This window comes from Xiphophorus hellerii, chromosome 23, assembly GCF_003331165.1.
Source record: "Xiphophorus hellerii strain 12219 chromosome 23, Xiphophorus_hellerii-4.1, whole genome shotgun sequence".
Classification (NCBI taxonomy): domain Eukaryota; kingdom Metazoa; phylum Chordata; class Actinopteri; order Cyprinodontiformes; family Poeciliidae; genus Xiphophorus; species Xiphophorus hellerii.
Genome location: NC_045694.1, coordinates 11,249,441 through 11,265,866, shown reverse-complemented (window position 1 = coordinate 11,265,866; position 16,426 = coordinate 11,249,441). Strand labels below are relative to the sequence as shown.

General features: G+C 38.7%; 1 protein-coding gene across 2 annotated transcripts; it reads left to right on the top strand.

Moving 5' to 3' along the window:
• Window positions 1-807: 807 nt before the first annotated feature.
• On the top strand, window positions 808-14,283 carry rab11fip5b (RAB11 family interacting protein 5b (class I)). 2 transcript variants are annotated; one of them, XM_032554821.1, is made up of 6 exons: window positions 808-1,584; window positions 4,476-5,005; window positions 6,441-7,035; window positions 7,588-10,017; window positions 11,418-11,553; window positions 12,759-14,283. In XM_032554821.1, the coding sequence occupies exons 1-6, from the start codon at window positions 1,205-1,207 to the stop codon at window positions 13,017-13,019; spliced, it is 4,332 nt and encodes a 1,443-aa protein (XP_032410712.1). In that variant the 5' UTR covers window positions 808-1,204; the 3' UTR covers window positions 13,020-14,283. The 2 variants fall into 2 exon arrangements, with proteins under 2 accessions (XP_032410712.1, XP_032410713.1); XM_032554822.1 differs by lacking the exon at window positions 7,588-10,017 and having other exon boundaries at window positions 811-1,584.
• The last annotated feature ends 2,143 nt before the right edge of the window (window positions 14,284-16,426 follow it).

The window sequence follows — 16,426 nt, the reverse complement described above, 5'->3', positions numbered from 1 at the left end:
TGCATAAATGCAGTTAGGTGTGAACTCCAAAAGGCTGAACGCTGAAAATAAATCAGCGCTTGCCTCAAAATAGTATTACTCTAAGCGTGTGCATTTCCCACTAATAGATTTGTTTGTTGTTCAGGTATTTATTTTGTTTACTTTTCAAAAACGTGGAACTTTTGAGAGACATTTTGTATCCATTCATTGCCTATGTAACCAATTTACCTCATAGTGATGTTACTGGGCTATTGGAGGAAGCTGCAGCATAAAAAGAAGGAAATATGACAGGGATTTGAACCCACAACCTCCTTGCTGCAAGACAATAATGCCATTTAACCATAAACATTACTGTCTTTTCATGGATAAGATGATTAACATTAACGAGAACATCTTCTTGATAAGATTTTGTGTTTTTGCACAAAATCTTACACTTGAAACAAGTGGTACACTTGAAACACTAGAAACAAGACAAAACTAAATTACCAGTAAATGTTCAGCAATATATATGAGCTTGTTTTAAGTGAATAACAATATTGATGAAAATGTATTTGTTCAGTTGGCAGATTATGACAATATTAAGGAATAGTTTACTTAAAACAAGCTCATATATCCTGATGAAGATTTACTTACAGTCAGTCTTGTTTTTTCAAGTATTCTAACATATTTACACTGGAAACTATATCAAAAATACTTTGTAAGATTTGCAGTGTAGTTGCAAGAAATGAATTTAACAGTTATTAAATTGAATATTGCACTTATCACCTATCAAAACGCAGCGCAGGCGGGCTGCTTTCTTTGTACCTTCACACAGCTTTTCTGTCTCGCTGGATCAGACGCAGCTTTGGGTGTTTCTCTTTAATTCTGCGGCATCTCTCTCCTCTCTATGCGGGCCTGCTGTGGTGGAGGAGGGCGGGCCGTGGACACACAATGAGCAGATTCCGAACCGTCAACTCGTTGATGATGCGACATGAACGGGAGCAGATGATTTCTGCTCCACTATAACGTGATTTGCATTGACTGAGTTTAAGCAGCAAGAAGCGGCTGAAACTGAAGACTGAAAACTGAGGCTCGTCGGAATTTTGGGAGATTTTTTCCCCCCCTGCAGCGGTATTTTTTGCGCAGCACTGAGAAAAAAGGGGGGGTATGACCTCTCGATCAGCTGATCAGACACATCAGTGAGTGAAACTGCGTGTGTTGAGTTAAGGGGGGGCAGCGGTACAAGATGATGTCCTTGATAGATCTGGACGATGATCAGCGGTGGGTGCCTACTCATGTTAATGTCACCGTGCTCCGCGCCAGGGGGCTGCGAACCAAGGGCAAGCACGGCAGCCGCTACCTCTACACCATCATCCAGGTGGGGAAGGAGAAGTACACCACCGGGCTGGTGGAGAAGGCGGAGGTGCCCGTGTGGAACGAGGAGTGCTGCTTCGAGCTGCTCCCCGGGATCCTGGAGGAGGGCGGCCGCAGCGCGTTCCCCCCGGGGAGCGGAGACCTGGTTCTCACCGTCATGCACCGGGTCCTCATCGGGCTGGACGTGTTTCTGGGTCAAACTATCATCCCTCTGGATAAGATATTCCAGGACGGAATGTGTCCCAGAGATGAGTAAGTTCACATTTTCATTTTAGTTAACTATCCTCTCACTTTTAGACAGTGTTTTTTTTTTATAGTCGAGGAAGACTCTGGTATTTTTAGTTTGTGATGATCAGTCATGTGCATCAGCTGAGCTAACCGGTTATTCTCAATGAGTTAGTGTAAGAAGGAACCAGAACTGTTCTGCAGACAGGACAGGGATGCAAGCTGCAGAAGCAACATCCTCAGAAAGACCTGACCTATGGACTGATGTAGCAGAGGTTCCCATAATGCACCGCAAGTAAACAAGATGAGTTGCACTTTTCACTGTTGCACGAGTCTTCATCGTGACCATTAAGTCAGTCTTCATGCAAAAGTAACATTTCCCGACAATCTTGTACAATTTCAGAGAAAACATGTCTGACAACAGCAGCCATTGTGTCTGTAATTTTCTATTAATAGCCATCACATAAAATGTTAATCATTATGCATGTGGCTGCTGAGATTGACACATCTAACTTTCTTCTGATGTTGTTATATAAATAGTCCAAGGCTGTGACAGAAAAATTCAGTTAATAGTTGGGAATAGATTTTAAAAGCTGATTATGTGAGAGTCAGATGGCTTTAGAGAACATATTGCATTAAATGTCCCTTAAGACCTGTGATTGAACTGAGCCTCAGCTAAAGATTAGGGCATAAAAACAAATATTTCTGTAAATGAACAGGAGTTTACAGTCTTAATAGAAGGTGAACCTCAAGGCTTTGTAGCCTCCAACATGTTTTCTTACAGAATTTCACTGTCCTCCCCTGTTCAACTTTGATTCCACCACCAACATGTTTTACTCTGGGGATGGTTTGATCTCTCATGACCTGAACACTGCCTTGCCGATTAAACAGTTTAACACATTCTGTTAGACTGCTAATGTAACTTTAATTTTTTTTTTTTTTTGCTTTATTTCAAAAAGAGCTTTCCTGCTTCACTCCTCCATTGAAACTATAATTGGGAGGTGTATAACTAACATTTATGCTGTCAACGGTTCCTGGCTGTTTTAGTTTAGGCCGACAGTCATATATTGATATGTTTACAGCTGTGCCAAAATATTTCTGTTTATGTAGAAAGGATTAAACAGTGCTCTGTGAAATGTCAAAAGCTTGTGATATTGTTTATGAACTAACCCTTCTACATACTCTACAACCTTGTCTCCTACATAACTGGTGTGTTGCTTAGTCCTTTGATAAACTGGTTCTGGTTACATTGGATTTTATTAAAGGGATCAGGGTAAAGGGGGATGAAAACAAACATGTGCCACAATTTCCTATTTTTCTTCTCAAAAAAAAAAATATTGATACTTTTCTTCTTTGCATCTATTTACTACCTATAAACACATTGAATGAAAAAATAAAAATATTTCTGGAAAATCGATGACGAACATTACCCAACTGACAGGTTATATAAGAGCCTGTGCATATGGTCAGTTTCTTTTTATTGGAGTTCTGCTTTAGATTACTTACTGGCTGTCAAGTCTTGGAAAGATTCAACATTGTTCTTTTATAATGGTTTTTGCAGGGTATTAAATGTGGCTGACTCACCAGTTCAATCAAAACACCATAAGTGGTTGTTTTCCCTCCAAACTCATGTCGTCACTCATTACCTTTTTGGTTCACAAGTCAAGAGGTACAGTTAGGCAGAAGTAAGCATCCACTTTTTTGGGTCAAGAAACCTTTTTCCTATCATGCAGGTCTTCTGTGATGTCTTCATCATTTACATTCAATGAAGAAAAGTAAAGTGTCATACTTAGAACAGGTGATCGGACAACATGAAAATGATCACTTTCAATGGAATGTCGATATAAATAATATCCATTTTTTGGTTATTATCAGTCTAAATGATTAACTGTGAATGATAGTGAACTACCCGTGTTTAATACAACAACAGGTGACGTAACTGGCCTTTCTGTTATTTGAAACACTGGAATAGAGTAAAACAGAAACATCTGGCTTTAATTGAGGATCCTGCTCCCTCTATGCTCACTGAATTCCTGCTGTTCGTTCTGTAGCAGTTTCTGGGGTCCGCTCAGTGGACCTGAGAGGGAGGAACAGAGAAAGGACTGAATTCATTGGTTGACCCAGTTTATCTGTTAATGCTTTTTTTTCAGTTGACCTTTTTTGTGCACTTCGAGAAATATGAGTTTCCATTTGTAGCTGTGAGGCCTTCAAATAATTTTGCCAAATGTAGAACTAAAGCACACAACGCTGAGCTTTATCTAAAAGTTTTATAATAACTGGGACACTTTTACTCAGAGAAACTATTATTTTTATTGCACAAGTTCTTTTTTAAGCTCTCAAAGGGGAGTATTATGTAAAATCCAATTTTTTTAGCTTTATATTATAATTTCATTCCCTCATCAAAAACATATCTGGAGTATTGTTTTTTATCTTACATCTTGGAGGAATTACTGAGTCTCACATAGCAGCCATTTAGCGATGCCTAAAAGCTTGCCCATACAAAACCTATTTACCCAAAGCTCCTCCTTGGAGCTGCAGACTCCAGTTGAGCTTCCGCCCCACAGAGCACCCATTCCCTCACGCATTCCCCACAAAACTCCTCCAGACTAGTGGCAGCAGCAGTTAGAAAACACCTGGTAGAACTGTCATAATTGAGGAGCATTGTTATTATGACCTGTTGAAGGTGGAGGGTTGAAAAGAGTAGAAACCTTTTAAAGAGACAGAGGTCCATTTAAAAGTGGTCAAATTACAAAGTCTCACTTCTTTTAAGTTGTTAGTGATATGTTCAGCTTTTTTATGACAACTAAAGATCTGAACATAGTTACTTGATTGCGCTGTGAAATGGTGCTATATGCTTGGAAAATACAGAATAATACCCCTTTAAAACAAAGATGCATTGGACTCTTTTTTTTCTGTAGATGGTTCAAACTGAACTCCAAGGCGGGTAGAAAAGAGAAGGAGCGTGGTGAACTTCAGGTGACGGTCCAGTTCACCCGCAACAACATGACCGCCAGCATGTTCGACCTCACCATGAAGGACAAGCCCCGGTCTGCATTTGGCAAGCTCAAGGATCGGGTCACTGGGAGGAAAAGGGGTGATGTGGAGTCTTCCTCAGCCATTGTGCCGGGCCGCTACGCTGCGTTGTCAGGGTCCCTGGGGCAACCGTTTGGAGAGGAGGGAGGGGTTGGGGTGAAGTCAAAAGAGGTGGAGATAACAGAGGAGAAGAGGAGCAAGATGAAAGACTTCTTCAAGGGAAGACTGGGAAAGTCATCTGACACGAGGTCGTGCTCATCTCTGGCCTCAGAGAGCAGCTTGTCTTCCATGGCCAGTGATAACCTTGGCCCTCCGCCCAGCCTGGATCTGCTGTCAGACCCCCCCAGCTCCCCCATTTACACAAGCAAAGTGAGAATTGATGCACACTATGGAGAAGCAGACCTAGCAAAAAAAGGTAGGTCTGAAATTATTTGCAGAATTATTAAATTAATCAATGTTTTTAGTTAAACTGCAGATGTTTGCCACTTCTCAAAGATAAGTTGGTCTCAAAAGCAACAAAAATGATACAAATTTTACAATAATGTTAAATAAAATACATTTATTTAGATCTTCTTTATGTGGTAGCTATATAGCTATGTATAGAGCTACCAAATTCATAGATACAGAAGTTTCTAAAAGTATCTTTATAGTTTGAAAAGTTATTGTGAACCTGATCACATAAATACATTTCAAAACAAATAGACAAATATAAATTGTACTCCTTGTACTGTAGGATAAGGCTTCTGTCTTTGCCTTCTGCTTTGAATGTTGTCTATTCAGGTCTGTTGGTTGCTACAAGGAATTCAACAGTTTACCTGTTTTTGAAAAGTAAATACATTCCTTGGTAATTGCTTTTGGAAACATGTTATTTTGGACTGTTGGTTATGTTTCCATGCTTAAGGCAAAGAAACTAAACTCAACAAAGCTCCACTTCTGTAAAAAAGCTACACAACTTTAGCCTGAGTAAGCTTCTGCAATCAACATTAATGTTCATTAATGAATTAGTCTTATAATTTAGCAAAAGTTAAGAATCAAGTAGCTTTCTCAGTTTCTGAAACAGAGATATTTGGACATATATTAACAGGCACACAGAAAATGATTCTTTTAAGTTTACGGCCGTCTAGGTAATTAAAAAAAGTCAGATTATGGTGTATTGTCAATACTATTGGGTCACTTCCCTTTATGAATCTAAGAGACATTTCAAACCCAATCCTAACCCATAGCTTAGGATGTAATAAGATGTTAGTCTTCTATTCACTCCTGTATCAGTTTCAAATCTTTATTTAAAGCAAGCGAGGCGTGAATTTATAGGAGCATATAACAATTCTTTCAGAAGCATGTTTGTGAGGGCAGACACTGATGTGGAATTAGAAGGCAAAGTCTGCTCTAATTAATATAAAATGTATTTTATTAGGCTGAGATGCGAACTTTGTGTAGATCAGACAATGCACAGGTGGCATTCTTTCACGGTAGCTCATTGGAATTCAGTGAACTCTTCAAAGTGATCCATTCTTTCAGAAATGCCTGTAGGAGCAGTCTGCATGCCTAGGTGCTGGCTACACATGTGGCTGAAACACCACAAATGTTTTTTTAAGGAAAGACCTAATACTTTTAGCAATACATGTAGACGACACCTAAAGGTTTGGTAAAGAAACTTTGACATGACCAGGAAAAAGATCCTAAAGTAGAGAAAAGGTCAAATCTGCACAACTTTCCCTGCAAGAGAGAAGCAGACCTGCATGGAAACTCCAAGAGTAAACTTGAATATTCTTTTCAGCTGCTGTTAACATAATCCTTCATATTTTACAATTTAAAAAGTGATTATATCTCTTCTTATTTCTTTCTGACAGTGCTCACCACCCAGCACACCACCAAGATTCTTACGCACAAGCGAGCCTTCAGCGATGAAGCTAGTAAGATCACCACAGCCCTCCCTCGATCAAATGTCGCAGTGGAGTCTCTCAAGGGTCAGACCATGACTCAGTCCAAGTCATCTCTCTGTATAAATGGAAGCCATGTCTACGATTCAGAGCCATTGACTCCAAAAAGCTCTGGAGCACTCCCGTCCAAACTGGTTCTGCTGGAGAAATGTTCACCACTGTCTCGGTCTCTGCAGAATCTCACAAAAAGAGGAGAGGAGAAAAGTTCCTTTACCGAGGGACGGCGCTGGTCCTTTGATAAGCTGAAGAAAGAGGAAAAGGAGGAAGAGAAAGAAGTATTAGCTCAAGAGGCTCAGACTGGAGATCACCCTGTTCAGGCAGCAATGCCAATTGTATCTTCAGCAGGTTGTTCACCTGAAAAAGGAAGGAAACTGAGAAAGACGTTGTTCTCTGCAGGGAGGAGCGATTCTCTGCCTTCTAAGTCAGACCTAAACCAGGCTGGTGCTTCATCGGAGGGAAGGCTCAGAGGCTGGTTTGGCTCTGGAGACTCCCAGAACAAGCCAAGGTGAGTCAGGAATCATCATAGGTTTTCCACAGTTTTGAACATATTTGGTTTCCATTTGGGGCATACTGAATAAAATGGGTGTCAAAATCAAGTGTTTGTTCTGCTATGTGCTCATTTGAAAACAGAATTACTTATTTTTGGCCTTTTTAGAATCACATGGAATCATCATCACTATCCGTATTTTCATATTTGGCACTTCAGCATTGCCATTTTTTTCAGTGTGTTTTTCTCTCCAAACTGCATCACGTGCACACACCTGCTCACCCAGCACTCACCAACACTGTACCTGAAAGTGTAGGTGGAGCTTGAATTGCTACTGTACATCACTTATTTCTTTCTTTGCTTGATTATTTTGCAAATGGGCTTTGCTTTTTCTTATTTATGTTTCCACAATTCTGCTTTTATGATCTGATATCTTCAAACTGAACTTAGCTGAGAAGGTTTATCCTAGTTAATGAGCTAGTATTATGTTTTTGTAAACTGATTTTCCCCAGCTGGTAATCTGGCACATCATTAACCAAGAGGAATATTGTGCCCTATTTTCCTCTACAGGCTGGAAGTTTCTACTATGGTAGAAAGCAGCTCAGATGTACCCCCTTCCCTCTCTCCTTGCTCCCCAGTACCTCCTCCATGCTCCCCTCCCTCTGCTTCTCCCTCTGGTCATGTTTCACCTGACAATCACAGTCACATCAACCTCTTCACCCCTTCCTCTTCTCCTTCCTCAAACCCTCTCTCCCCTTCCAACCCTTTTCTGCCATGTATGCAGCGCAACCCCTTTTTTGAAGAGCTTGTGACAGAAGAGTTAGAGAAGTTGCCTTCTGTTGCACCATGCTCCTTATCAGACTCACCCCCCTTTCATTACACCACTCTGCCAGCAGACACCAATCCTGAAGTCAGCAGTAAAAATAGGGTTTCAATAAAACGTGAGCGCCCCCGGCCAGTTGCTAAGCAGATATCACTACCTGCTTTAGTGCCCAAAGGAACCACGCCTGGCTCCCCTGTCCACTCCCCTCCTTACTCCATGTTTGAGCATCCAGGCGAATGGGAGAAATCCTTTGATGCCTTTGCATGTAGTAGACTCAACTCCCCTAAAGGTAGACTTCCTCAAGAAGAGCCCAGAACCAGTCCAACCTTATCTTGTAAACGTAGCTTTTCTCCAGTGGAAAACATTGGCTGTAACTACGTACAAGAACTGCAAAGATGCAATGACGAGCCTCCACCTTTACCTCCAAGGAGACTTATAAGGACTTCGGTGAATGAAATTTTCTCAGATGGCTGGCTGCACAGAGGCCAGGAATTAGCTGTCCATAAAGAAGCCTATCTCCTCTCTCAGACTGGTGTGGCATCTTTGCAGCATGGCAGGGAGGGTGAATCCAAAAAAGAGATCCCTTCTCCCAACACAAGTTCAAGCAGCGGAACATCAGAGTCTGTAGGCGTCCACACCCAACCATATACAAACAACACCTCATTTGGACTTATATCTGAAGAGAACTCCAAAAGGTTCAAATATGAACCTTTGGAAGATGTAGCTGACTGTTGGGGTGGAACATTGTTTGAGCAAGACTTGTACAGACGTGCATGCAGGGGAAATTATGGACAACAAAGACTGAACAGTCATCATTTATCAATGAGCACTGAGGAAAATGCAGGAGATAAAATCTCATTCAAGAACTCAGGGTCTGAAGGGCTTGTTGATAGTGACCATTTCAGCATACTGTCCAGTGTTCCCCCTGATGTACCAAATATATCATATACTACAGCAGAGGAGACAGAAGAACCTAACCCATGTGAATCCACATGCCTCAACAATAACATATCTTTTTCACTAACACTAGGAGACCTTAACATGAATGTGAGCAATTCAGATTTTGGTTTCATTGACTCAGATGGATCTTCTCAATCTGAAGCAGCCGATAATTTCAAAAGCAATCTAGGAGAAAACGTTCTACCCCAAGATTCACAATTAGACATTTACCAGAAGGAGACCACATCTGGGGACATATTCACATTAAAGGACACCTATATAACCACTTTGAACTCTTCTTTTGAAGTAACTGCATCTTCTAAAAAACTTTGCAAAGTATCACCAGTTTGCCAAGACAAGTGCCATGACTGTCTATGCGAACCACCAAATAAAACATTGTGTGGTCCCTGTGTGTCAAAGAGCCAAGGGATTGTTGCTCTATTGCAACAAAATTCTGCATCTAACTCACCAGATGTTGAAGCTGAACATAAAGGTGAACAAATGAGATGTGATGATGACTTTGAAAAGATAAAGAAAGACTGTGATGATAATGGGAACCCAGAAGACAACTTGGACAAACTTAAGCAGACCGAGTCATTTTCAGGAGTTGTTAGTGCACGAATCAGACCAAAAGGAGTTTCTAGACAGAACAGCAGTGACAGCCCAAGCAGCCAAAGCAAATATGGAGACAGGGAGTTTGTGCAGTTTCTATCCCTCGTCCAGAACATTTCAGAAGTCAGTGAAGGACCATTGTCTTATCAACCAACTAAATCCGTCCTGTCTTCCTTACAAGTTCTTGAACACCCCAACAAGTCTAAATTGACCTCTGTCAGTGACCAAACACAACAATTTATGTCTAACACATTGTCCCCAATACCTTCATTGGACAAAGAAAAAACGACTCCAATCAGCTTTGAAGATCTTCATGCAAAAGTTGCACCATACTGCAGAACCCCTTCCAATACAAAGATTAGGAAATCTTTGCAAGAACATGAACCCTGTTCTCCCTCCATCCCTTCTACACTCCCCCTGTCAGCTGACACCCTGGTCTGTTGCCCCCCCATACAAGCCTCAAGCACAGGGCCTATTGCTAAAGTCGGCACTTTGCTGGCTATGGCCTCTTCCACCCCCTCGCTGTCTGCCACCTTCACCACTGACCAGCCCCTGACTGATGCACGGCACTCACTTTTACCTGAGGAGACACAGCCTGCTGGCAGCCTGCCCCTTCAGGAGAGCAGGTGAGACTCCTCACACTAGGACATGACCTTTTGTAAGATCTAGACAACAAAACATAAAAATGGGATGTCTTTTTTTGCTTAAATCATTGTTAATATTGTTTTCTGCTGTGATGGTTTGTTTGATTTTGATCACATTCATGTTAAGGTTTGCGTTCACATCCAATTTGATTGGATGGTAGCAGTTGCATTGCTTCTGTGTTTTGCTTTACATTTATGTAAATCATCTCATGTTTTGATTATTTTTTTGGCTAAAAGATATTGTGTTGCTTGCTTAAAACATTGCACTGCATTAATTTTGCTTGTTTTGCTGCTACTTATGCTAGCTACTGGCTACTATTGAGAACAAATGAGTGTTTTCCTAAAAGGCTAATGACACCATAGTAGAACCACTGCCGTTGCAGATTCAAGTTTTCTCTACATACAAAAGAAAGAAATGGACACTAATATGTACAAATTAATAAGGATGGTACAATTCAGGGTAAATATTTGGGCTGCTAGATGGAGGATTTAAAAGAATAATATTATATATATAACATTCATAATCCATTATTAGATATGAGAGCTGTTAGCACTGCTGGCTTTAAAAAAACAAATGTTTTGTTTTTTTTCCAGATGAATGTGTTTTGGCATCTGTTGAAAACAGTTTCCTTTTAAAAACTTTTTATATCTTAATGTTTCCTGTGATATTTTAAGCACTTCACTAATACTGAAAAATAATAACTTTGAGTCTTTCCCTCAGTAAAAACATCCACACTGAAAATAGTAGTTGTCAGTGCAGCCTGATAGTGATTAATTATGTGCTTTCACAAATTGGTAAATCATCTGATGTTTGAGTTTCTAACTAGCTGGCCACTGGTAATTGCTGTTTTTTTTAATGCACATTTATTTAAAGCAAAGAGATACTAGACAGCTGATTTGTCTCCATAGCTAATTTATTTAAACATTGAGGACTTGATTTCTTCGTATTATTCTAAGGCTCAGTTCCAACAAGTGAAAATGGAAAGGTCAATGACTTCACAGTGGGAGTATATTATATACCATCAAGATAAAACATAGTGACTTCTAGTCAACTTTTTCTGTATGCCTATATGTTCAAATTCAATATTTAGCTTTGTAAATAATTACTCATTGTTATTGACTAAATGGACAAACTACTGTATATATAATTTTCCCCATTTTTGACTTCAATTCTTTCATAAAGACGAGTGCTTTATTTACTGATGGCCTTTATGCATTCTGCTTTTCTCAATATGTACTTATTAAAACATTCTCTGTTGTTCCTCAAGTTTAAATTGCAAAACTAAGTCATTCAGAAACCGCATACTGTCAAAATGCATTTTGCATTATTGTAAATAGCATGTTAGTGTTGGAATGCTGGTCCCAACTTCTTCCCTTTTCAGGTCTCATCCAGTGAAACCATTGACATCCAGCCAGCCTGAGAAGAAAGAGGGTCGCTCAGTTCTTGAGAAGCTAAAATCTACCATAAATCCAGGACGATCCACCCATCAGGCCACACCTGAACCTGAGAAGAGTCCGGTACAGATAAAAAGATACATTTGTTTTTAGTCTTTCATACAACAGTTTTACAGTCTTTCAGATTTTTAAAGAAACAGTTGAGTTCTGATTTCACAGCTTCAGTTTTGTGACCGAAAACATTGATTTATGCCTTAAGCTGAAATTCTGCCCATCTCAGATGGAAGTGTGTCCATGGCTATCTTGGACACACTGCCTCAGTGACTATGGTGAACTATGGCCAGATGGTGGCACGCTAATACGATATAAATGTCATGTCTGAGTTAAGGGGATTATGTAGATGTAAAAAAAAACTGGTACAGGAATGGAGCCCTGAGCCCTCCACTTCATTTGCTCAGATTTATAACTACCAAATGACACAAAGTGGTCTTGTTTCACCAAATAAAATCTGAACAAGTTTACGACGTGGCCAGACAGCCCCACTCACTTTTTCAGTGTGTCAGTCAAGATACAGAAAGACATTTCTGAGATATTGCTGTTAAGAACTAAATGTACATTTTCACTGAAACAAGAATAAAAGAAGCACCTTTTTGTATCTGTTCAAAACCTTCAAAACATTTTAAAGTGCAATACAATAAAACCCGCAGGTCGCCAAGTTAGGTGAATAAAAAGCTGTATGTTTTTTAATTGAATATTACATGGATAATGCATAATTAGCATAATTAGCAGGTCAAAACACTGTTATTATTACCATAAATATTTGATTTTATTTTTAAATAGCTGCTTGGTATTTTTTATATTATAATTTACATAAATAGATGACAAATGTTAATTTTCAGGCACTTCTCTAAAGGTGTGTGTTAACGTAAACACAAAGTTGAGACAGAATGCCTTTTAGTTTTCGGTCATTGATTTGAATGGACTTAGGGGACATCTCCAAACTACTCAGAGTAGATAAATAAATAAACAATGAGAATAGCTATTTATAAGACCTTTCAAAACAGCTTGGATGGAGACACAGATCCTGAGCTCAAACCAAGTAATGCTCAGATAAAGCTGACAGTAGATAAAATCAAAGAGTTTCATCTTGGACTCTGCTGACCTTTTTAGATGTTGTGAAATAAGACAATCTAAAAAGACAGAAAAATGTCCCATTTACAGAACAGAGTGTTTACAGAAGAAAATCTTTGATGGTTTGGATTTTGCTTAGAATAAAATGCAAAAAGTTGGTGAGTAAACATAATTACATAAATCTGCTCTCTCTGCAGGAGGTTACCACAGACAGAGTGGCTCAATATCAGAGCCTTACCAACATGGAACTGATCTCCCTGCTACTGCAGCAGGAGATGGACATGGAGAAGCAGCAGGCAGCATCTGACCAGCAGGGGGCGCAGCTGCAGAAGGTTGAGGCAGAGCTGAAGAAAGTGAAGGCGCAGGTTCGAGACCTGGAGGACTACATTGATAATCTGTTACTGCGGATCATGGAGCAGACTCCCACACTGCTTCAAGTACGCTCAAGGCACAAGTAACAACTGAGCCAGTGTTGTTTTGGAGATTAGCAAAGTATGTAAGGATTCTTTCATTCAGATAGGAGGTATTATTCTGGAGAAACGCTCCATTAATTTGAACTCACAATCATCCAGATGGTCTCCCTGCTAATACTACTGCCTTGTTGATGTAGACATAATATTAACTTTCATGCATGCTGGTTACTTTTTCCCCTTTTGGCACAAACAAAAAACTGAAGACATGCCATAATAAAAGCTTCCATAAAAGCAGACGCAGATGATGATTTCACACAGCTCTCTTTAGTAGAATAACTTAAAGTAGTCAGCTTTTGCCACTTTATCTTAAAAATGGCGGCTTTTGCATGTGCTCAAAATAAATGCAGACTGAAAAAATTAATTTTTCTAGTGCTTTGAATTAGCTCTTATAGAATTTACAATTAGACTCAATTTGTCTTTGAAATAAAAAGTTTGATTTCTGGCAAAACAATCTAATTTCAGATTATTTCATGCCATAAAGAGTAAGTTAAAGAGTCAATTTAAGCTTATTACTTCTTCTGAAAGAAAAATTAAAACAACAAAAAGGAGGAAAAACTGCTTTGCAAACTCACAAATGTCAAAGCAACATTTAAGACTGTTGAGGACAAAGCCTTAGTTTATGCATTTTTAAGTGTTGAAGACTCTTAAAAATGTCTTGTTCAAGTTTTCCCTGAACTTGTTTTTCACACTTGAACTGAACCAATGACAATGTTAAGTTTTTATTGCATTATGTACATACAGAAACAGTAATATTTTACTGTAAACAACTATATAATGGTATTGTAAGTTACTTTACTTTTTTCATGATAATGTATTCCAATGCCACTCTGAAGCACCACTGTAGCTAGCTGCAATGCTTTATATGACCGCAAAACTGTAATAAAATAAAGTGCACATGAACAGAAGTTTATATAGTTAGTTTTTTGTCCCTGATGAAGTCCCATATGCAGTGTTTGATCATGCACTACAATGACATATTCATTTGTTTTGTGTTTATTTAATTATACATTTTTAATTATGCTTATTCAACACACAACAGCAATTTTTGAAGCAAGAGTCAGGTTACCACCTACCGTTTCTGTCTTTCTGCAGCCAGCAGAGCTACCACACAGGTCTCTTTGACTTTTAACAAATGGTGTACCTCTTACTGTGTATTCTTTGCTTACTTTATTTGGTTTCTTGGCATGAATCTAACATTTAAACATAACAAATTCACAACAAACTTGAAATAAAGAAAAACAGATCCTTAGAGTGATTCTTCCATCACCATGCTTGAGTTTGATAACAAATGTACTCATCCAAACTAAACTTGGTTCTTATAGTCAAGCATTATAGACCATAACATTTCTCTTCAGAGCATCCAACTATAATTTTTAGTCATGCTATAAAGTGTTGGCTTCTTTCTTTCATGTTAAACCCTCCCTCAGACAACTTGATGCACAACTTGTGGACTAACTTTTTTTCCAGCATCTTCCAGTTTGAGACTTGTTGCTTCTGAAAATTACAATTGTTTTCCTTTCATCTAATCAACATTTTGGGGCAAACGGTTGTGATGTTTTGTTTGTTTGTTCTAAATGATGCCAAACAAAATTTTGAAAGTTTTTATTTAAGGTCTTCCCAGATTACTGACCGTAATCTTACTACTGCATGAACTATGATTAAAATAAGTCTCTATGTCAGGGGCCAAACCAGTTTTACTGAACTTTGCCATCACTGATAAAATGTAGTTAGATGTATTGCCAGAATTATGCCAGAACCTTTCTGATAACTATGGACAGTGTGTAACTAACGGGATGTTTAAATTAATCTAAATGTATTTAGATATGAGTCCATGTAGACTAGAGAAAATTACCTTTTAATTCAAATGTGTGTCTTACATTCTATTCAGAAAAAGAGTATGATGATCCCACAGGGGTACTGTTTTTTAATAGGTTATCAATAAATGAACAGTAATATGACATCAACGCTGGTGCAGAGACCACACTGTTTGACGGGGTGTACTTTGCAGCAGACGTGGTCGATTTTGTCCACTAGGGGGCGCCCCTGACTGTTTTAATCAAGGACCTGCTCGATCAGCATTTTTGTTTTGCAACCTGATTATGTAATTGATTGAAAAATAACTTGGACTGCAGAGATCCTGTGTAGCACTTCCAACACAGGTTACATAATCTAATAGAAGACCTGCACAGGCTTTGAAATGTAGCTTCAATGAATTGCTTCTCTGTCTGAAAAAACAGAGAAAGAATTAAATAATTGCTTTGTGTGATAGTCGTAAAACTATCATGTAGATGCCGGTGTTGGGCATATGGATTTTTGTTTAATTTAAATGGCATTATATCTAAACATCTGCTCATGCTCTACACTGCTTCAACAGAAGGTCATGACTTCTTTGACGTGAGATTTGAGACACTGAAATTCTCATTGCTCAAATTTTCATTTGAGCACCATTTTTTCCATGACGATTTTTAAGATGCCACATATTTAATTAGACATTTTTACTACAATAATACAGATGTTTTATTTTTGTGAGCACCCTTTCTTAATTATTATTTGAATGTACATCACTACGTTCAAATAATAATTAAGAAAGGGTGCTCTCAAAAATAAAAAAAATCTGTGTAATTGTAGTAAAAATGTAGACTATTCTACACAGACAGAATAGTCTACACAGGCAATTCTGTCTTAATGCAAAAACTTTTTTAATGCATGTTTTGCATTAATCTTTGCATTAAACTTAATGTAAAACTTTAAACTTAATGTAAAAGTTTAACTGATCAGTATAAATCTCAGAAGTTGCTCCTGGAATCTTTAGGAGGATATTTGTGTGTTTGTATTTGGGCCACACCCACTCTGTTTTTGGATGATGGTTAGAATGGTTAGATGTTCAGAGTTTGTGATACTATTTTAACATAACATTTTTCACTAATTAGCTCCAATAAACTTCATAGACTTTAACAAAGCAATTCGTTGACTTATTGGTTGCACTGCATCTTATTTAGGGATGTAAAATAAAAGGAAACTAGACACAAAGGCACAACACACTTTTCAGATTTTATTTGTATTAAACCTTTAAAATCATGTTTCGTTCCCCCCCCCATTTCACTACTACAGTTAAGTTGGTTTTTGTAACATGACACCATTCAAGTGGTATTATATTTTTATCACTCCAACACAATCCAATCAACTTTGCGATTGGGCTGACATTAAACTGAATGAAAATGAAAATCCTGGTGATTCATATCGCTGAATGGAGTCCAGGTCTAATTATCGCTTCTCCGTGAGACCAAACCTCCTCACACAGTAATGATGGGACCAACCTGACACCTATATGGGCGCATCAGTCGTTATCTCTCCCAAGATCAATCCGAACAGTTATGCAATGACTTTCAGCT

Bases quoted from the DNA above. Each gene is read 5' to 3' on its own strand.
- rab11fip5b (XM_032554821.1), top strand. From the start codon at position 1,205: ATGATGTCCTTGATAGATCTGGACGATGATCAGCGGTGGGTGCCTACT. The intron at 1,585-4,475 runs GTAAGTTCACAT...TTTTTTCTGTAG, and splicing joins GGAATGTGTCCCAGAGATGA to ATGGTTCAAACTGAACTCCA. The intron at 5,006-6,440 runs GTAGGTCTGAAA...TCTTTCTGACAG, and splicing joins AGCAGACCTAGCAAAAAAAG to TGCTCACCACCCAGCACACC.